This window comes from Lycorma delicatula, chromosome 1 (assembly GCF_047948215.1).
Source record: "Lycorma delicatula isolate Av1 chromosome 1, ASM4794821v1, whole genome shotgun sequence".
Classification (NCBI taxonomy): domain Eukaryota; kingdom Metazoa; phylum Arthropoda; class Insecta; order Hemiptera; family Fulgoridae; genus Lycorma; species Lycorma delicatula.
In genome coordinates this window covers 199,241,862-199,264,910 of record NC_134455.1, presented here as the reverse complement: position 1 = coordinate 199,264,910, position 23,049 = coordinate 199,241,862, and the positions used below count along the sequence as shown (strand labels likewise).

The 23,049-nt window shown below is 30.6% G+C and overlaps 1 protein-coding gene across 3 annotated transcripts in view; it reads right to left on the bottom strand.

Moving 5' to 3' along the window:
* AsnRS (asparagine--tRNA ligase) overlaps window positions 1–23,049 on the bottom strand; it is a 101,894-nt gene that overhangs the window by 51,568 nt on the left and 27,277 nt on the right. For all 3 annotated transcript variants that reach the window (XM_075370373.1, XM_075370364.1, XM_075370355.1), the window contains exons 4-8: window positions 19,593–19,854; window positions 13,142–13,299; window positions 8,420–8,563; window positions 4,344–4,492; window positions 2,308–2,436 (exon numbers count right to left, since the gene is read on the bottom strand). In XM_075370373.1, coding sequence (XP_075226488.1) covers window positions 2,308–2,436; window positions 4,344–4,492; window positions 8,420–8,563; window positions 13,142–13,299; window positions 19,593–19,854 — 842 coding nt within the window. The remainder of the gene's footprint in view (window positions 1–2,307; window positions 2,437–4,343; window positions 4,493–8,419; window positions 8,564–13,141; window positions 13,300–19,592; window positions 19,855–23,049) is intronic.

Sequence of the window (23,049 nt, the reverse complement as noted above, 5' to 3'; positions counted from 1 at the left end):
TCTTTTGAATTCAAGACATGTGTGAATATTTTTTGTAGTGTTTATATATTGTATGATTTTGCAAAATGCCTGGAAAAATGTGTAAACCCCCAAGAAAGCTTTTGCTACATTTTTAGTGAGGTAACATTAACATTTCTGAAATGTAGTTTTACTTCTCTCATCAAAAATTTATGAGCTTTATTTTGGCTGTAAATTTGATGACCAAGACAAACATTGAATAATTCACATTTGTTGTGTTACTTTTTCAGACCCCTTACAAGCTGACTGAGGGTTCTCAGCTTATGAACTTTGCTGTACCAATGATTTGGCAGAAACCAAAAGTTCATGTCATAGATTGTTGTTACTTTTGTCTGACTAATATTGTGGGCATTAGTTCGAAGTCAAAGCACACTATTTCACAACCTAATTTATCATCTGCCATGGGGCCTGTGGCTTACAGTGAAGAATAGCCTGTGCCTAAACTACCAGAAAATATCATACTTAGCAATGATCAACAACACAAAGATTTGGCAGAGGATAATAATTATGTAAGGATTGATACAACTATGATGCTTCATGTTCATCTGGTGAATAAGCAAAATGTACTTGTACTTCAGACAATGTTACACATCTCATCAATTACGCAAAGTACCATTGTCAGTATGGTATTGGTTGTTGAAACAGCATATTTTCAGAACAAAACTATTTTTTAGCTCAGAAGGAACTGTTAAAACAGAAAATGCATCATTTTTGATCTAAACGTATACTGACAACAGTGGACATACTTACAAAGGTAATTTTATAAAGAATTTATACACATGAGTGAGAGCATAAATATGTGTATGTACGTGCATGCATATATACAAGAGGAAATACCTGTTGAGTTCAATCTGAGGAATATGTAAAAAAAAAAAACTCCAGTAGTTTATTACTTTGGTAATTTCAGTATTTATTTGTTAGCAAAATCCAATATCAACTGTAAAGATTATTTACTTAAAATATCTTCTTCATAGCAAAACAAATTTGTACAAATCTTTAAATGTTGCTTTCTTAACAAATTTTTAATAATTTATTTTTCTGAAAAATCTACTTCTATTTTATGATGAAGTATTTAATTACTCTGGTCTTCTACTAATACAATTTCAGCCCTTTATACACACCAAATGTTTGGGAAAGAAAGGAAGAAGGGCATGATCTTTAAGACTTAATTTCAATTAATAAGACATTTAAATTTGATTATTACAACTTTCTTGTATACAATGTACCGGAAGCAATTAACCCCTTAATGGTCTTTGCCAACTTAAGTCAATAACCAAGAAATTTATCAAACGTGTTTCTGTCAAATTATTTTGAAAAATTTTAATATAAACACAAGGATAAGTGAACATATTTAGTTTTCTAAATATAGGTATATACAATTCATACTTACAGGTGATAAACAATCATACTTACAGGTAAATAAACTGAATGGAATGGGTCAAACATTTCTGACATATTTTGAATTGTGTAACATCAAATAAAGTCAATGGGCAACTGAGCAATCTACTGACCATTCCTTGTACTAATAGCATACACATTTCAATCTTGATTTATCATCATTTGAAGCTTCTGACAACAAAATCATGTATTCAAAATCGCGTAAGAAAGCATTAAGCAATTTAAACATTTAATAAATATGTATATGTGTATGTGTACATTTAATGCTTACTATTTACATAAAAAAGGGAGGCAAATTTGATTCATTGGAATTTCAAGAAACCTTAGTTGAGGAAATCATAAGACACACAATGAAGACAACCAGCCAAAAAAAGAAGACCTTCCAATGAAGAAAATCCTCTACAGCTCATCCATTAAATTTTCCAGATGCTGAACCACTTATCAGTGCTAAAAAGGGTGGTTTATGGGTATCAACCCATGAAATAAGAAAATCTTCTTATTATCAGTGTACTGAATGTGATGTAGGGATGTGTGAAGTGTCATGTTTTAAGAGTTACAATACTTAAACAAATTTTTAGATAAAAACTTTATAGTTAAATTACATATTTTTGACATATTAGAATCTCCTGTAAATTTTGAATAAAATATGTTGATAAAGGATAAAAATTAATAAAACTATGGTTTATTTTTTAATTAAAGTTTTAGTTTGACCATTTCAATTTAATGGATTTAGAAACTATTAATGGACTAATCTAACTAGCCCGAAAACTAGAAGAGGTTACATATCTATATATAGAAAATATACTAAAATCCGAGATATCTTTTATAAAATCTGTTACATTATCCGTGCATAAATGAAATGCTAATTATCTACAAAAAAAGAAATCTTACTCAGCAAGATGTCTTCTTGTGCGACTTTGTTCAGCTCTGTAACTCTGTGCTATACAGTAAACATCTCCCAATGAAGGTAAACAGGTTTCAAGGTACAGCTGTGAACTCTGAGTCAAATAAGCTTCTTCACTGCAATTATGAACAAAAAAAGGATCAAACAAATATAAAAGCAATAAATGCATGGTTTAAAAATTTTTGAACTTTTAAAACAGTAACTCATTGTATCAAAATTCAACATAAAAATGGGTAATACAAAAAAGTTTACATCATATTAGTGAATTTGTGTTTTTTTTTTAATAGGCATTATAGTTAACATATTCTACCAGATATCACCTGTAAATTACATTAGATTACATTACTCTACTTGTAATGCTTATGTGTAACCTTGGACCTTTCTGAGAACTCAAGTACAATATATTTCTCACACCAGCATGCATATCATATATGCTGCCTTATATACAGAGTAATATTAAAGTATGGAAACAACTTCATATTTCAAAACTGAAGGATACTAGGAGGTAGAAACAAATGTGAATACGCTTAATGCAACTTGTCAGCCAATAGGATTTTACAGAATATCCAGGAAAATTTTGTCCAATTAGATAATTTATAGTTTCAGCCAAATGAGGTGCCATCTTGGTGAACATTTATTTACTTACATTTTAAAATTAAACATTGTGATAAGTAAAGTAAATAATACCAGTTGACAAAGTCTGTAGTAGTGTTCCAAATTATTAATTATTGTATATTATTTTTATTATTTATTATTGTAAAGGCTAATATTAGTGTTTGGGACATTAATTCCAACACTAGCAGTTAAAAGTTTGTTACTGGATATAATTCTGAATGTAATATGAAATAAAAAAGTTACTATGAGGCACTTTCCCTCATTTCATTATTGCAATTTTTCCATAATTGCAACTTTGATTGCTTGTAACTCGAGAACAAAGGCATTCATCAAGAAATGGCTTTTGCCATTCATTTTTCTCATAATATTATGCATTAAAATTATGCATCATGCACCACCTTTATATTTAAAAAAAAAAAATAGCTTGATTCAATGTAATGGATCCAGGATGGTGAATAAAAATTTCAAACTTTAATAATCTTATAGCCATATAGATCGCCTGTTTTCACTTCCTTTTTTTTTATAGAGGTGCAGGAATTCCATTTACGAGCACCTAAGCAGTATCGGGCTCACTAACAGGTTCTGCAAGAAGTTGTTAAAGTACATATGTATACCTGCACACTACCAACTAAACCTCCACCCCTGGCTACCCAACCTTCCCCGTACCGCTAGTGAAACATTTCATCAGGAAGGGGGTAATAAACCCCTCACACACAGTTAACACCACAGAAAAGATTACATCAGACCTTGCATGTAAATACAAGATCACATGCCAGAAACATTCATACATTGTACATCACATTAGAAAGACATCAAATACAGAACAGAAAATACACAATACAGCACATAACACACAGTACAACAAATATCAAAACATAAAACAGCACAAAATACAAAAAAAAATCAATATATGTACATCATAATGCATAATACATCATAGAAAGAACATGAAAAACATCAAAGCATTGTAAATACTCAATATACATACATCATAGCAGATAAGTACATCATAATAGATCACAGGATACACCATAAACACTCAAAATACATATTCATATCATTATTTTCTTACCACCTGTGGTCACCATCATACATACAGGCGGACTACCCCTGGCCTCAACGCACCCAGCCGACCCTCACACATACAGGGGGTGTTTCCACCTCCTAGTGTAGCTCAGTTTTGAGGGATATTAGTAATTTCTTAATATCATCAACAGCATGGCATAAAAATCAATGATAACATGTAAACATCACAACAGCAACATAGAACATAATGAAGAAATAAGAGTACCAACTGCAATCATAGTATATTAATGCACCGATTACCAATACACAAAAAAATCTATGTGGTAATAAAAACACAACTAGACTAAGCAATAATAAAATACATGAAAACATTTTTTAATACCCAAAATAATCTAATTTAAATAAAGTTGATCCACCCTCAACCTGGGTCTGCACTAGAGTGGGAGTAGTGACTTCAGTGTAACCTCTACTTGCATAATGTTCCCTAAAAGCTTGCAGAACAACTGACCTCATTTTTAGTATTCGTGCAGTCTGAAAACATATAATACAACATTAAAATTACAATTAAATTAATTTAATTAAAAAATTATAATACAGAATTATAATTATATTTACACCAATATATTCAGTGACTTTTCTAGATAATACTGAATAGTATAAGCTATTAGAAAACCCAAAAATTTTATTAACTGTAATCTAACACCTTTATAAATAACAAGCCTGCTTGTTATGATTTTATTGTTCCTTGTATTATATATGTACTCACTGATCTGTTGAAATACAAACTGATTAATTTTATTGCATTAATAATTTTGTATTGCTCTTCTTCGTGTAGTCCATTATTAATGTAAGCACCAATCTGGACAATTACAATGTCATCTACAGCGACTGTAGTGAAGAGCCAATTGACTCAGAAAATCAATCCCTTAAATTCTCAACTAAAAGATTCTCCATCAACCTGTTTCCTGAGACAATTCCTTTCCTTTAACTTTGAGATACAGAAGTCAATACTTCTCTCAATGTGATAAGTACTAAAGCTATTTCCTCTTAACAACCTTATCTCTGTACTAATATCAAGCCTATATGTGAACTTAATCTAAGAAGGTGACAATTATCTCTTCTTCAAACATAAAATATGGCTACATAGGACATTCCTCAATCACAGAAAATTTAATCTGATCTTTTCTGTTCAATTTTTTAATTCTACGATTGATCCTCGATCATCATACACACACTATCCCTTGTATATAAAACCTTACACCCATCAAAGAGAAATGATGCTGATTAAAATGCCATTATCAAGGATTCTTTGTCAATTTAACAACATATATTTTGTCTTCTTAATATTTCATGTTGTAAACCAAAACACCCACTTACACATTTAACTTACCTTACTAACTAATAGTAACTGAAATCCTAAATAGTTTGATTTAATGAAAAACAGATAAGGGAGCACTACAAACTACTTAAGGATATAGTTAATATTTGAACAAGATATCTAAAAATATGTTAAGAAATGCTAGTACATTCAATAAAAAAATTCCAGAGTTCATTTAAAAAAAACACCAAATTCATTGAGAAAGCTGAAAATAAAACCAAGTTAATTTTGAAAGTCATGAATTAAGGAAACAAAAAGATATCTTAAGATTACTATTTCACAAAACAATGTTAACAGATTTTTTTATTGATGTTCTAAATAAAGTAAGGAAGTAGGGAAAGAAATGTAATTGTAGATAAGCAAATTGTTAACGTAACTTGTTGGAAAAATCAATTTTAGAATCAAATGAACAGTACTAAGACGGAAGAGATTATCAAGACCATAAAAGAAGACCTTCTTTAAAATGTTATGAAGATTTCATGGTTATATTATTAAAAAGAAATTTCAGACAGTGGATGTAATATTTAAACTTATGAGATGTGCAGAGAGTCCTATCTTACCAAAAGTGGCCCAAGATAATTCCTCTCTTTAGATCAGCTGATACGGATAATAAAGCTTAAATAAAACTTTATTTCTTAAATAATGCAGCTATAGGTGATACATTATTTTAAAAGATTATAGAATACTTGCACATAGTACATTCAAATGATGAAACATATGAAGCTTTTTACAGATACATAGTACAGATTCTGAGTTGGACAAGAAATATTGGGTGTGGCTATGTTAGCATAAACAATTTTACAGCTCCTAGACGAGAAAGGATTGATGACTACATATTGTTTTATTTTTTTTTAGATATTAGAAAGGGTTCTGATGGTTTTTCATATGTTTGAAAACCATTTAAAAAATCTTCAGTTTGAGATGTTTTAAATGGTTTTTCAAATATCATTCTTTACAAAGGATACGGTAAAGCTATTTCAGTCATACCAACAGAGAAAAAGCAGATAGTCCACATCGAAGGAAATCTGCCAAATCCTGGCTAATAAATTGTGAGTGCTCTATTTCGATATAAGGACCTACTTTATTCTTAACACTTAAAGGACTTGCCAGATAAATCTAACATCAAAAGTTTTCTAATTTACAGACAATGCTGTATTTATTTTTAAAAAATTTTAACCTTAGAAGATTTATAGCTCCTTATTACCAATGAAGAAATAGATGTGGAAGAATAGGATAAGATAGGATGTGTTAAATTAAATGAAAATATGATCACAAATACATTTTTCAGCTACATTAGTTGCTGCCACAGATTAGTACAAAAACAGAGCAAAATACCTAAGCTTTATCTTGGACCTGAAAACAGATTGGAATAAACATGGAAAAATGTTCAATGTTCAATTTTTTATTACACAGGAACTGTAGATGCTAAGACTTAAACCAATCGCTGAAGAAAAGGGTCCTGATACCTAGTTTTTTGCCAACATATATTCCTATTTAATAAATAATACAATATTATGGGCATCATCAAACAAAAAAACAACATTTCTTTCACAGCAAAAGGAAACTATCTGCCTTATTCAATTATAAAATCCATGAAGAGGGCATAAAGCTACGAACAGATGCTGCACAACTGTTGTTAATAATTGTAGATAACAGCTTTGTATGTCAGTGTCTGCAAACATACATATAGATATAAAATTATACTTAATGTCTTTTTAAGTATGAAGTGACAGACAATTATGCCATGAAGTACAGAATATTTGTTAAAACACCAAGATTTATGAGTTGCATCAGTTTTAGAATGTTATCATGCTGCCTCATGAAGGATACCTTCTAATAAATTTGCTTAAAGAAATTCCTCAAGACTACAATCTTTTACAGGTAATACAAATGCCAGTATTCATACTACTAATTTTATTAAGAACTGGGATGGCTGATATGAATAGTGTTGCTATATATTTTTATATGAAAATAAATTTTTATTTTCATAAAATATAAAATTCGTATCTTGTTCAAAAATATATAAAAATGCATCAAGTGTTTATAGAAAAACAAGATAAATTAGATAAAACTAGATAAATCAAGTTTTCACATATTTGAATCTGAAACTGAATCTGAAGATGGTTTAATGACCAAAAGATGACTTTCTGATTAATTTTAGGTACAATTTTCACCAATGAAAATAGTAGCAAAAAAAATTCAATAACTTATTTTTTATTTTTAAATGTATACTACCCCAATAAATAATAAATAGTAAATGTAATATACATTTTAAAACCTCTTAAGCATTATTATCATTTTTTAACACACACTAATTCTTTTTATGTTATTACTCACAAGATTAGTTTAAAAAAATGACAAAAATACAACTGATTCATCCATGAGCTGGAAATGTTTCTAGCCCGACCTGCTACATACAAAATAGTTAACATTACACAACAGCAAGTCAAAAAATATCTACACTTTTACCATAACACCTTCAAGGCCTTCAAGGCCTTCAACGCCTACTGTGATGAACCAGACTGTATTACTTGCCTTCTGGCTATTTCATGTCCGCTCTGCTAGCAGTTTGCACTGCACCAAGGAATAACAATAAGCAGGGATCTACTAATTTCTCTAGTTGGAGGGTGTGAAAGGGACTGAAATTCATCATGGACTTTGTCATAATTCACGGACAGTGCTTTATCATATAAAAGCTGTTTTTGTAGATAGAGAAGTTTAAAATTGGCCAGACAAGTGTGACGCACAAAGAGGGAGCAGGACATCTGTCAACCGCAATCACGGACCACAAGATTCACAAGCTAGTGATTATAGTAGGTGATGTTAAGAATGAAAAGAGTTATATTAAAGGTGATGATGTTCTTTAATAATGACATGAGTAATAACTCGTATTTTTTCTTTCTGAATTGTAGTCATGCAAAGAAAAATATTTAAAGTATTATTTCCATTAAAATTTCAAGTAGTAAATGTGGTTAAATAACTAATTCACAGATTTTATCAGTAGCATTAGATATTTATTTACTCCAAATTACCAAAAAGAAGTAAAAAAAGAGTTCATCAATAAAACCAATAAAACATACATTTTCTCCTCTAATCATAATGTGTCTGTTGTCTAACTGTACATCAGGATGAGCGTCTTCATTCAATATTGTATCTGCTCCACCAGCTGGTGCCAGACCAATTAATTCCCAAAAATCAACATGTAGTTCATGACCACCTGGTGCCTAACAAAGAACACATTTAAGATTAAAAAACTTTTAAATAATCAATCCTATTTTCTAAATGTATAACCAGCATTAAATTAACCTATTAAATTCAAACAGGTTTCCTTTTTTCTTTAAAGTGCATTATTAACATACAATTACTTTAAGGCATACTGCTTATTTTTAAAATAAATTCACCATATATTAAGTATATAACCAAGAACGCATCTACAGGTAGTTGAGCATAAAATTTTTCAATTTTAGTCTGCCTTAAAAAAAGTGAAGACAGAATTTTATTAACAGAAAATATTCAATGCATCACGAGAACACAAAAATGCTGTAAAAAAATGAGAACAATGAGAAACGCAAGTCATGAAGTTAAAATCTTTTAACAAAAGTAAAATGAAAATTACTAATGAAATACCTTGAAAATCTAACATAAATAAAAATGTGTATAGTTTCCCAAATACTCTAATTTAGACTTATGGTTTTCAAATATATAGTTTTTTTGAATATTTGATACATTTTTAGAATATTAATAATTTGAAAATTGAAATATTTTTATAAAAATCTAAAATTAATCTTGGGAGACTGCGATTTTCAAACAACAGAAAAGAACACCATACTATGGTGCTTATGCATTATTCTATAAAAAAATTACAGAAAGCTTTCCAATGAGAACTAATGGGAATAGTGCAGAAAACATATTACCAAATAAAAACAGAACAACTTAACACCACTAACAAAAAATCTATACTATTATATAAAGAAGAAGAGGTTTTTGTTTGTTCAGGATAACAAAAAACTACCTGATCGCAACTAAATTTTTACCTATGTTTCCTGATATAAATGAGATTTTTATATATTTCATCTCAAAAAATTTTTAAAAAAATATGTATATATTTTTGTAGTAGTGAATATTTGCCAGTTGAAGACAAACTTTAATGAATTGTGAACTGCAAGTGTCTATCACTGTATGAGCTGGGTTAAAACTGAATGGTTATGAATGTCTAAAAACCAATTTCTAGATTTTTGAAATTCTGAGTTTCATGGATTAAAATCAATTTTTGAATTTTTTTCAAAACCCTGTATTTTTTTAATTTCTTGGAAACAAATGAAGAATCAACTTGATTTTTGGTGAATGTGAATAAACCATATTCTAGATTTTTGAAATTCGACCTTGAAAGGGATGAATGAAGGTAAAAAAAAATTCTGAATAATGATTGTAAATTTTCCCAATCCCACCAGACTATAGTAAACAAGACCACTCAGTAGATGTGGGCTTGCAAATACCCTTCAGAAATAAAAAAAATACTAATAAAATAAATATTTCAAAACCATTTTTGGGTTTTTTTTAATTCCGATTTTTTTAAGGGGTGCGAAAGTATACAGCGCTGAGGCTCAATCAAAACAACCACTGTCACAGTTACTGTATGTGTGACTGGCAATACTTGCCCCCAGTTACTTTACTAAAAAACAAAAAATAAAAAGATTGACTGCTACGGGAAACACAAGTAACCATACAGCACAGGTAAAACTGCAATGGAGAGCTAGTAGTAAATAAGCCAGAATAGTACATAAGCTACCAAATTTTTTTTTTTTCAAATATACTTAATAGAGTAATAAATGTGCATGTGCATGTGCATGTGTGTGCGCGCGCGCGCGTGCGTGTGTGTGTGTGTGTGTGTGTGTGTGTGTGTGTGCTACTCTTGATGCTACTAATTGGTTTCAACTAAAATAGCATTTGCTGACTATATAGGATACTTTCTCTTCTGCATTCATATTAAAAATAAAAAACAGCTAAAATTGTACCTTTATATATATATTAATCTACAGCATTTAAAATATAACATAATGAAAAGAAAGTTCAATAAATCAAATCTATTCTGAAAACAGACATGATGCATTTGCTTTGTTTACAAAGCAAATTACATTTAATACTAGATTTTACATTTATACACAATATACATTTATACACAATATAAACCACAGATAGTCACAAACACTACTAGGATTTAAGTACTAGAGTATCTCTGCAACAGCTGCACTGAGGTAAAAAGTAAAGAAGAAAAAATGTTGCAAGTAAATAAGGTATGATATCAGTCAAGGACTGAAGTGGAATCAAAATGTACCAAAATCATGTTCAGCAATGATTTATAAAAGCTTTTCTACAATACAAAGCACAAAATGAACAATGACAACACTAATATCAAAGCAAATAGAAACAATGGATATGAAAAAATGTTAGGAAATATCAAAAGAAGAAAGACAGAATGCAAAATTGGCTGTTTGATAACAGAAGTGATAAGAGACTGATATAGCTGGGACTATTAACCCCTTGTTTCCCGCTGGTCACTCTATTAACCACTGGTAATCATATTTCAAATTCAAATTTCTCATGAATCATTTAACATAGAAAACATATTTTTATATGGATTTAATCACAACGCCTTGAATTATGAGAAAATATAATAAACATAACAGTTGTATATAGTGCAGATATTTCACAAGAGATCAAACACACAGTACTTTTTTTTTACTGATGTCATTGTTTAAGTCGTAGTATTTTGGTATATTTTTGTTTATTTGATTCTTATATACATTAGCGGTTTGTTTTATCTTTTATATAATTGCTATGCAAACATAAATTCAAAAGAATAACGAGTGAATGTGACTTTTATGAAAGGAAGCAACAATTTTAAATTATTATTTTTTTTAAACCATACTGTTCTTTCTTCAAAATATTTTTATACATGTATCAAAAGCAAAAAATTTATATATATATCAAAGTTAGATTTTATACAACCGTACGCACGTATACTCCTTTACCTTTACCGAAATCTCAATTTTTTTTAGTTACAATTTTCTGAAATGTAGTTTTTTTTTTTTTTATTTATATATGCAGTTTTTATCGGATATAAATAAATTTTAAGTCAAATTAACCAGAAAAGTCTATATATTATATGAATATAAAAAAACATAGATCACTGATCATTTAAAAAAAAAAAAAAATTAAATACTAAAAAAAAATTGTAATTTTTTTTATACCATATTTGTGTTGCGCAACATAATCAAATATTAACAAAAATTAATTTTTGTTGAACAGTATAAATTAATAATGCATTGTTAACATACCCTAATTTTTTCAGATTTTTTGGATGAAAAACAATTCAGTAATAGCGAGATAAACAAACCTTTACCGAAATCTCGATTCGCGCGTGAAATAAAGCAGGTGGTTAAGGGTTAAAAGAACAGAGGAAAGATGTAACAAACAGAATGTTTTTCAATGGGAATCATAGGAAACACAATTGTATATACTATGAAAAATTTTAAATATCAAATAAAAAGGTACATCAAGAAGGGAGTAAATAGATGTAAAGAGGAATAGAAAATGAAAAATAACTCTTTAAACATCCACTTCATCTTATAATCAAGGAAGAAAAAAGGAAGTAGTATAAATAACAAATTACATAACAGACAACCCAGTTTTTAGGATGATTAATTTAACTACTTAAGTTCAAAGTTTATACATCGGAGTATGGTATAGAAAAATGTTGTACAAGTGAAGCAGAAAATTTTGAAGATAATTGAACAAAATTTTATCAGCCTTTAAAATAATACTACCACAAACTAAATAAACATACAAAAACGCTCATGAAATGCATTATCCTCCTACTTTTGGTCAGAAACTTAAGTATAAATAAATACTTAAGTTAAATAAATAGGAACTTACGTATACTACGTAACTTTTACATGGTAAACCTGACAATGTAGATTTCAGTAGTAAATACAATTTACTTACACTTTAAATATACCATGATTAAGATAAACAGCTGTTCAGCAAGTCAAGTAAAATTATAATAACAAAGTGAGTAAAGTACAAGTAATATAGAGTAATAAGTGTGAAAACAACATTTTTGAAAATCAAACGGTAACCACATTAAAAATTATAACATTATAATTGAATAGTTTTCTATACCAATAATTACTACTACAGAACCAATTAAACTTCAAATAAATTTGTTAGAACAGATTCATTGATCCCAATCAAATTGACAGAAACGAAATCACAAAAAACAATTTGAGGTTTTTGTAAAATATTTCATACAACCATGAATTTAAAACTAAATAATTTAAGAAACTAATCAAGAACATTTCAAAAGATAAAAAATATATCATAAAAAGTAGAAAAATATAGTTGTTTTAAAAAATAACATCATCACAAAATTAAATCACCTTAGTACGTAACGCTTTGTGATGATGCAGTGTAAACAGAGTTTAATAAAAAGGATTACATAATGAATTATAATTTTAACATTTTAAACATGACTGAATCAAATTTATTCTTAAAATATAATATTAAAAGAAAAAACTGAAATTAAAAAACTGAAATAATAAAAAGACAATATTGTACATTACAGAACTACAGAACAGAATGAGTTAGAAGCATTTTTAGTAATGCCTTCATTTTGAGCTAATGGTGAAATTAATCGCACGGTTTCTTAAAAAACTATTAAAACCAATTATGTTCAGAGGAAACTTACAAACAAAAAAATAGATCAAACTACTAATACATTACAAGTATATTATAATACTTACAGTCTTTCCTTCTGGAATAGGTTTAATTATCCCATATAACCTAACAGCAGACTCCGTTGACAACACAAGAGCTTCATATGTTTGGCATAATTCATTCATTAAAACACACTGAAGGTAGCCAGATCCATCTCTTAAGGTTATAAACATTAATCCTTTCCCTGCAGTCATACAATAATAATAATAATAGTTATTCTCTGCCTACTACTACCTTTCAAAAGATGTAATTAGCCTACACGCTGTTCACTACTTTTTTTACAATTTTTTTAGGTCTAAAATGATGATATACACATAAAAATTTTTCCAAACAAATTGCTCCAAAGAAAATTTTCCTAACAAATTCCAAACTTTATAATCACATGTTACATATATAAAGGTTTAACACTTAAGTAGGGTTTTTTTTTTTGTATATAATACTTGTTTGTAAAAGAAAAAGTAACTAGAACACTGGAAAGCGAGTGAACTTTGCAAAGGAACAGGTGTGGTATTTTGTTTATATAATAATCCTTTCATTCTGTATTCTCAAAAAAAAGTTGTAAAAATTAAAAAAAAGGTTTCTTGGGCACTAAATTCCATGATCATCTATGTAAATTAAGCATGTACAATTGGATAACAAGACTGATAAACTAAAGTTCATGGGGTATTTGAATTTAATTCAATAGATGATCAGTGCATCACTATTTTTGATTTTGATTATATTTGGTATATGGTAACTACCCAATTTGTAGTGGCCAAAAAATATTTTTTTAATTAAAAATTTATTTTTTCTTGAATAATAGACTATTTTCTAACTCGCCAACAGGTAAAAACAGGCATTTTCATCACTTTTTTCATGAGGTGTACCATTCTTATTTTACATCATACATAGGACAAAAAATGGCTTTTTTAAAAGAGTAAAGATGGAACTTCATCTTAGGATACTCAAAATTCATTTTTTTACATAACCAAATCTTGTAATGTGTTCTGAAGTTACATTTACAAATTGTTTTTTTTTAATTTTGCGCACAGAATAAATAATACGAGTAACAGGCCTGTTTTTACCTTTTAACTCTTAGGTACTAGTAGTATTTATAAAAAAAATTGGACTGTAACCGAGTGTCCTTCATTAAAAAGAATCACCACCAAATCATAAGATTTTGAAAATGTCTTATTTTTCGGGCCAAAAAAGCACATGTGGGACGACAGGTGGCAAAAAACTGAAATGTTTACAGAAATGAGTACTTTTTATGTACTTTAAAACCACATTAAATTTATTTTGTTACTCAAAGGGGTGGCAAGTAATGAAGCCAACAAAACCGCTAAAGCCATTGTTCCTTCTAACCGTAAACAACGTATCCAAAAATACTGATATGCATTTTTTTCAGATTATAAAAATTACAACTAAACCCATTAAAATAAATAAACTGATAATTAATAAATAGTCAATTATGGAATGATAAATAATAATTACGAAATGATAAACAATTCACAAACATAAACAAGTTGTTCAATTCACTTTTACCTTATTTTACTCCCGCTAATGAAAGTTATAAATAAATTTTGCACTTTTTGATAACAAACTTAACATAACTTACAGCTCCTGCCATATTTTTATTGAGCAGTACTGATAAGTCATTCATCTTTGGTGTAACATTATGTCCTCTTCCACTAGTTGATAGAAAAAGCTCTGAAGGCATGAAAATCTTTAAAATATTTTCCAGTTTACATGGGTTCAACTCAGTCTGGGTTCAAGGCTCCAGTCTTCAATCTCCTGCTTTCGTTCTGACATCAATAGATTATTTACCTCGGAAATGTAGCGTTCCTTATGTTCATTAGCCAAGATATCTATTTGTTTGACTCCGGCTATAACACAGACTGCTTCCTGTGAGACTGTTCTATAACTGCCTATAACAGCCAGCAAGAGAAGTCGCTGGGCCTGCAGCAAAATGTCCACGCAATACCTAAAAGCCATGTGGTGAGCCCAGGCAGGCACAGCATACACCATAGTAGCTTCACTGACACCCTTGTAAAGGATACGCAGGTACAGTAATTCAACCCCCAATCGGGATAAATGACTACGGATTCCATAAAAAGCATCAGTAGTCTTTTTTGCTACATACTGTAGATGTTCCTTGAACTGAAAATTCTCATCAAGGATAACACCCACGTATTTTTGAGCCGTAGCATACCGAATAGGGAGACCATCCATCCAAACCTGGATTCGTTGGGAAGCAGCCAATCGGCCGCAATCGACGTGTCTCACAAGCATAAGCATCTCGGAACTGTACCTCGTTATGCGAATCCCCTTCAATCAGTAGCAGCACGTCGTCAGCATAAGCAACGACACGACAAGGTCTTACGAACCTCCGAGCCGCCACCACCACACAGGGAAATGGTCAGATGGCTGAAATACTTGAGAGCACGTCTAATTCATTTCGAGTACACTTATGCTTCTGCATCTGAAACAGGGCAGAGGGCCACCATAAGTTGTTAAATGCCCCGGATATGTCCCGAAAAATCCCTACTACTTATTTACATGGACTAGAGGAAACTATATCCATCACCTTTAGTATGGCATCCTCAGTGCTCTTGCCTGGTCGAAAACTATATTGGTTCTTCATTAGCAAATGATCAGTGTCCAATCTAACATTAAAACATAAATATAGGGGACCTTCTCAAAAACTTTGCCAATCACAGGCAAGAGCGTTAGTGGACGGTAAAAAGAATTAACCAAAGTTTTTTCAATTTTGGTTAAATTTGAAATTTTTGTCATATTCAGAAGTCGATGGGCTCACGATTGTGAAAACTCTGTGGAGACTTGAAAAATGTTTTGTTAGATGGTAAAAAAATTTCCAGATAAACAAATTTGACAGATAAACATATCAATGAAAATTCACAGCTACTTATAGCTGTGTTATTACTTATAACACAGCTATTTATAGCTAGTGTTGCTATAAGAAAAAATACATGTAGTATAAAAGACATGAAGCGTGCAATATGAGCTATTTATTTACATAAAATCTTGACAGATGAAAATCCTTCTCAAGGGGTTTGTCCATGGAACATCATGGATTATCATAGAATAAAAAGTGCTGATAAGAAAGCAAAAATAGTTTATTAACATGAAACTATGAAAAAGAGAAAAAGTACTCAACCAGAATATAAGGATGATGAGAAAGAAGACCCAGACAATGGAGAATATGGTGCTGGGATGCAATGACCTCCAATAAATGATGTTTTTAATCGTTTTCCGAAAATTGCATGTTTTTTAAATAAGACCCATTATCCCACGAACCGTTTAAAGTAGGAAAATTAAATTTTTACAGTGTGTTTGTGTATGCAAGACACAGATACTGAGTTTTTTTAAGACATAATGATTTATATTTTTAAGATACATAACTTTTTGTGCAAAAAATTAGCTTCAAAAAATAGAAGAAGAGGAAGCTTCAGAAAACTGAATAAAAATATTATGTGAAAAAATATTTGAAGTAAAAGTATGAAAAAAATTCAGTATCTAAAAGACCTTAACTGTGCAAAATTTCCGTGGTTAATTCTTATTGTGTCCTGAGATAATGGGTCTTAAAGAAAAAAAAAACTACCGAGATACAAGGTACCATGTGCTCTAAGTAGTTTTTAAAAAATTAACAAGTGATTTGGAAAAATCAGACACCTGAAAACAAGTGATTTGGGTAACAAAACGTAAGAAATAACCTAAAATAGCATGAATACTTTATTCACATTTGATGTAATACCAAGCATGAAAAAATTGTTCATTTCTACCATCTAAAATAATGATACTACTAACAAAAAATTTTAATTATATATTCCCCCTAAAAATTCAATCAAGAAAATTTTATCAATTCAATTTCTTACACCTCTGACAACATCAGAATTTTATTTCAATCAAAAAATATTCACTAAAACGGTCTCTTTATACGTACAAATGTAAGTTTTAAAAGATAAACCACAGAGAATGTGTATATAAAAAGATATGTTAACAAGTACACTCAGTAACATATGATTAAAAAACTAACTCAAATATTCTGATTTTAGTTAACTGTTTCAGCTAATAAATTTAACTACTGTATTTACTCACACAATCTTCACTCACGTATAAGTACCACACCCAAAATTTTAAGGCCATTTTCTGTATTTCTTTAACCCACTTGTAATTTTCACAGGGTAAAATTTTTGTGGAACAGCAATATTCCTAGAATACCATCAGCCACCATAAAACCAGCAACGCAGTAATTCTTCCTATTCCACTGAACTTATCAACAAAAGGAGTTGTTTGCCATCAAGGTAGACTCGTTCACATACTCCTCCCCACCACTTCCCTCACCAGTGCTTGCTCTACAAGCACATCGCATGAATCTTATTAATTCCTTTCCAATTTCCAGTTAGCAGTTGAAAATAAAATATAAAAACCATATCATGGCTTTCAAATTCATGTGACTAATTTCACCAAGAAGAACGAGAACCAAGCTGCTGAGGGAAATTCATGTAGAATCTCATGCGAGATATTGGCAAAAACAGAAGCCACTTACAAAAACAAAAACATTCTTGCCGTGCATTTCGGGACCCAAAAGATGGAAAACATCAAAAACTAGAAAACAAACATTTCCATTATATGCAGGAATTATGTAATTATGGCAACACAGTCAACCACTAAATGTTGCAATATTGTGCAAAAGTGATCATATGAGCTAAAAGGATTCTACAGAGTGAGTTCAAAGCCAATAGCAAAGGTTTGGTGCTTCATGAGAACAACAAAATTTATACCAGAAACTGTACTGAGATTAAACAAAGTAGTTAACTTGTGCGTAGTCAATTTGGTATGACCATGTTATCAGAATATGTCAAAAGAATGGATATCTGTTGTTGCAAATTGGCAATGCAGATCAAACACCAGTGTACTTCAACATGCCGAACAATACCACAATAGAAGAAAAGGGAGCATCCAGTGTGCCAATAATTACATCTGGTGCAGAAAAAACTGTTGCAGTGTGAGCTACAAATTACTCCAGATGGAACCAAACTACCACCATACATTATTTCTGAAGGAAAAATGGTATCTAAAAGTTTAAAATTTCCTATTTATACGCATAAAGTGGCAAAGGTAAAAGGGTAGATGACCAGCAGATGTTTTATTGGACTGAAAAAATCTAGAAACGATCAGGTGCACTACTTCACCTACAGTCCATTATCATGTTGGACAGTTTCTGTGGCCATTTGATTCAGAAGATAAAGTCCTGCCTTAAAGAAGCAAAAACAGACATGGTCGCAATTCCTAGTGGATTAACATCAAAGTTGCAGCCCCTGGATGTGTCAGTCAACAAAACTTTCAAAGGACACAAATGCCACCTGTACGCAAGATGGATGTCTGAAAACAAACATGAGTACATACTGATTGGGAAAATTATATGGCCAACATTAAATGTAATATGTGCATGGAACCTAAGTGCCTGGAAGTCAATTCACTAGACATCATTGAAAAAAAAATGTAAAGAAAACAGGGAAATGAAATGCACTTGACAGTATACTGAGGACAATCCCTGCTTTGCTGGCTAACAGTTGATGATAATGATGATGACATAACAGAGTCTGAGGATGGGGCCAATACCAGTTATAATGACAGTAATCTGTAAGGTATGAAGTTATTCTTAATTTTCAAATTAATGCTATGAAAATTCAATCAGTAATAGCACAACATAATAATAATAAATAATCAAGATTCAACAAAATGTTAATCTTGGGTTTTTCATTTAAAGCTAAATATAACCATTTTAGTGTAATTAAAAATTGTAATATATAAGATGTAAATCAAATTCAAATGTGAAAAGTTTTTAATTTTTTATTTCTCATATAATTTATGCACCCCTATTTTACGACAATTTTTTTCTTCTAAAAAAAGTGTGTAAAATACAAACATAAATAATGTATTCATTCTAAATATCTCATACACCATTATCAGAACATTCATGAACATTATTTATTTTTATCTTGGTGAAAAACTGTATTATTGGAAGAAAACTGTAATATTACAGTTTTAATTAAAAACTTTATACTGACTAAACTCAACTAATTTATTGAATTCCTTTTTAAGATCCAAAACACAGCAAATGACACCTTCTGTCAAATAAGTTTGTGTTCTAGATAAAAACTTACAAAAATTTTGAGTGTTAGAACAATTTCATAATGTACAAATCTCATTCAATATTCAACTCAAGCTAACACAGTTTTGGATAAAATTTTTTTTCAACCATAATTTCAAATAAAACTTTTGTTTTACAAATAGCAATAATAACATTAATACAAATAAAAAAGAACATGGACTTATTCACTATTAACAGTAAAGGGAAAATATACTTAATACTCAATCAAAAAGAGTACCTATACACAAAAAGAAACAAACACAGTGCTAGCAATAAAAAATGATACTATATTATGCTATTATTCTACGCTAAAAAATTACCTTGTCTCCGCAGCCTGTGTACCCATCCATATATTTTAACTCTTTCATCCCTATACTTAGTACCATCAATGATTTTGATCTGTTTTGCTTTTGGTAATGAAGGATCTTCTTTAATCTTTATCTTTTTTGCTTCTTCAAGATTTCTTTGTCTTTGTTCAGCGTGTTCTTCCTCTATTCTAGCCTTTTCTGCATTTTTAATGTTTTCACGCATCCATATTTTCTGTATTTTCTTTAACTGGGCTTTTGAAATCACTTCAAATTTCTGTAGAAAAAACATTTTACACTGCTTATAAACCATAACCATTAATGAAATATAAATCAAGTTTAAATTGTATAAAGCATTTCACTATTTGAAAATCAGAATTATTTAAGTTTCCATTTTAAATGTTGCAAAATTTACGTTTATGTGGCATATTTCTGTTAATTCCTGAATCCACTAAACTGCTTACCAAAAGATGATGAAATTAGAGGATAGTAAGGATTACACTAGTATTTCCAGGAAGTGAAGTAAATTCTTTCATGAGTAAAGGACAGTAAACATTTTTTGTAGGCCTAGCGTAAGAGGATAGACAACATCAAACCGGTACTCCAGAGGTTTAGGGAAATTGTGCTAGTAATTAACACAACCTGTCTTCAACTAAAATTATGTTGTTATGTTTTAACCCAACTTTGTTTGCTTTGCTGCATAAAATCCAAGGCTTTTCACCATAAGAAAAATTAAGTACAATTTTTATGAAAACCTAAAAAATGTGTACTATTGCCAGCCTCAGAACCTTTTAATTAGTGATCCCAATAAAAAATTCAGGAAATACCTTCTAGAAAACAGTTCTACAGACATGGGAATAGAATCAGAATTACCACATTTTGCAAGCTATGAGAAATTATTAACAGTTAGTACACCTAAATAACTTTAGTAGAACCATGTTTTTATGCTTCTCACTTTGACTTCTTTCTTTTTCCTGTTTAGCCTCCGGTAACTACCGTTTAGATAATACTTCAGAGGATGAATGAGGATGATATGTATGAGTGTGAATGAAGTGTAGTATTGTACATTCGCAGTTCGACCACACCTGAGATGTGTGGTTAATTGAAACCCAACCACCAACAAAGAACACCGGTATCCACGATCTAGTATTCAAGTCCGTGTAAAAATAGCTGGCTTTACTAGGACATGAACGCTGGAACTCTCAACTTCCAAATCAGCTGATTTGGGAAGGCGCGTTCACCACTAGACCAATCCGGTGGTGTATTTCTCCTACTGCACTAAACGAACTCCTCAACTTCTTGTACATATAAATTTATATATATATATAGTGGAGCCAAAAAAAAGGAACTGTCAAAATACTGTGACAGCAGAAAACAATGAAATAGCGGTGGTTGCTGTGGTCATTGTAGATCATGTCAGTTCAAGAAGAATTTTGCATGACTCCGGGATATCAAAAACCAGTGTTCCGAGAACATCAAAATACCTGAAATTCCATCCGTACCATATTTCATTTAATTAAGAGTAGTATTTTGTTGATGGGTGCTGGAAAAAATGCAGGTAGATCAACATTTTTTTCTTAATGTTCTATTTTGCAACGAATCGGGTTTTATTTATAAAGCAGTAAACAGACAATATGCATTATTGGGCAGTGCAAAATCCATGGTGGCTAAGGGAAGTAGAACATCAACATCCACAGACTGTCAATGTTTGGTGCAGAATCATAAGCTGAACATTAATCAGACCGCATTTTGCAATCGAAATTTGAACAGAGAGAAATACACAGATTTTCCACAAAATCAGTTACCTTTACTGCTTCATGAACTACCCTTGGAGAAGAGAAGAATGAAGTGGTTTCATCATGATGGCTCTCCTGTACATTATTCAATTATCACAATTTTGGACCGCGAATACAATGATCATTGGACTGGTCGGGTTGGTCCAGTTCATTGGCCTGCTCATTCTCCCGACATTACTGCAGTAAACTTTTTTTATGGGATTATCTCAAAGAAAAGGTTTACATAGAAGTACCACCATCCCCTGAAAAAGAGAGTCTACAACAAAAGTCTGTAGAGATATCACGTGAAAAACTCTATTAAATGTTCATGGATCATTTTTAAATCGTATCGAAAAACACATAGAAGCAGGTCACCACTTCAAACATTTGTTGTTATAATTTATGTAGAGTAAGTTTTTGTAATTATTTTAAATAAAAAGCATTAAAAAGTTTGTTAAATATCAGTAGTCATTAAACCAAATATTTTCATAGACTCAACATAATTTAACTGACCAAAGTGTGCAACACATGCAGGCTGTTCCATACAGGTATGTACTATTTGATTTAAAAAATGCATTAAAACGTAAATGGATTTTATTTAGGTTAATCCTTTAACTGATTGCTTTTTATTTAAAATTTAATTTTTTTTAATTTAAAATTTAACATCAGCTAGATGAAACTCGTCAGCTGGGCCAGACCTAATGAAACTAAAAGCACCAGTTTATATGCCTACACAGCAGTTTTGAAAATTAATAACTAAAAAACTATCAATTTTAGAAAAAATCTGAAATGTGATTTTGATTTCTTTTGCAAAGAAATCAATTCTGCATAATAAAAGATATAGGTTCCTATTTAAAAAAATTAAGTTGGCCTTGAAATGACCTTTATTTGAACTTATCAAGGACAACATAGATTGTGAACATATCACATCTTTTGTGTTTTTGTTCTTTGTTCAAGAAGTGTAGAACGAAACAAGAGCATATCTTTCGGCGGTTCATTTTTTCTGTTAGAATTGTACATACTGCACCTTTACTGATGTTTAGCTCTTCTGCTATGGCGCAAAGGATAAGATTAGGTTGGTGTGCGCACTTTCGCAATGTTTTCATCATGAACAGCTGCTGACAGCCTCCTGCTTCTTCGTCATCATCCAACAACTCTCTACCATCTTTAAACCACTTCCACGTGTATATTGTAGTACGAGATACGGCTTCATCACTGAACGCTTGCTGTATCATAGAATAAGTTCCAACAAACGATTTTTAAGTTGAACACAAAATTTTATCGTGCTTCTGTTCCATGTTGCAAGCTTGCACACGGTTACATTAACAGAACGTATGCTGCCAAATATAACTCAAGACTGAAGTGATGAAACATGATGAAATTTTGTAAAAACACTCGTCAGACATCGTGCTACATAGTTCCTTGATTGTCTAACATATGGTGCCACTTGTATCGACTACAGAGATTTATTTCAGGAACTTTTCAGAACTACTCTGTCTCTCTTTGTCTGCATGTGCCCACACGTGCATATGTATGTGTACACAAGGGCTGTTTTTTTAACATCCGATGGGTTATAAAAAAAAGACTCGGTAGAAACAGACTTGCATCCTTGCCCACTTTCATCATTCATGTCCATTCACCCTTCTTTAAATTTCCTACACCATTCCCATACACCACCATCACTCATAAAGTTTTCA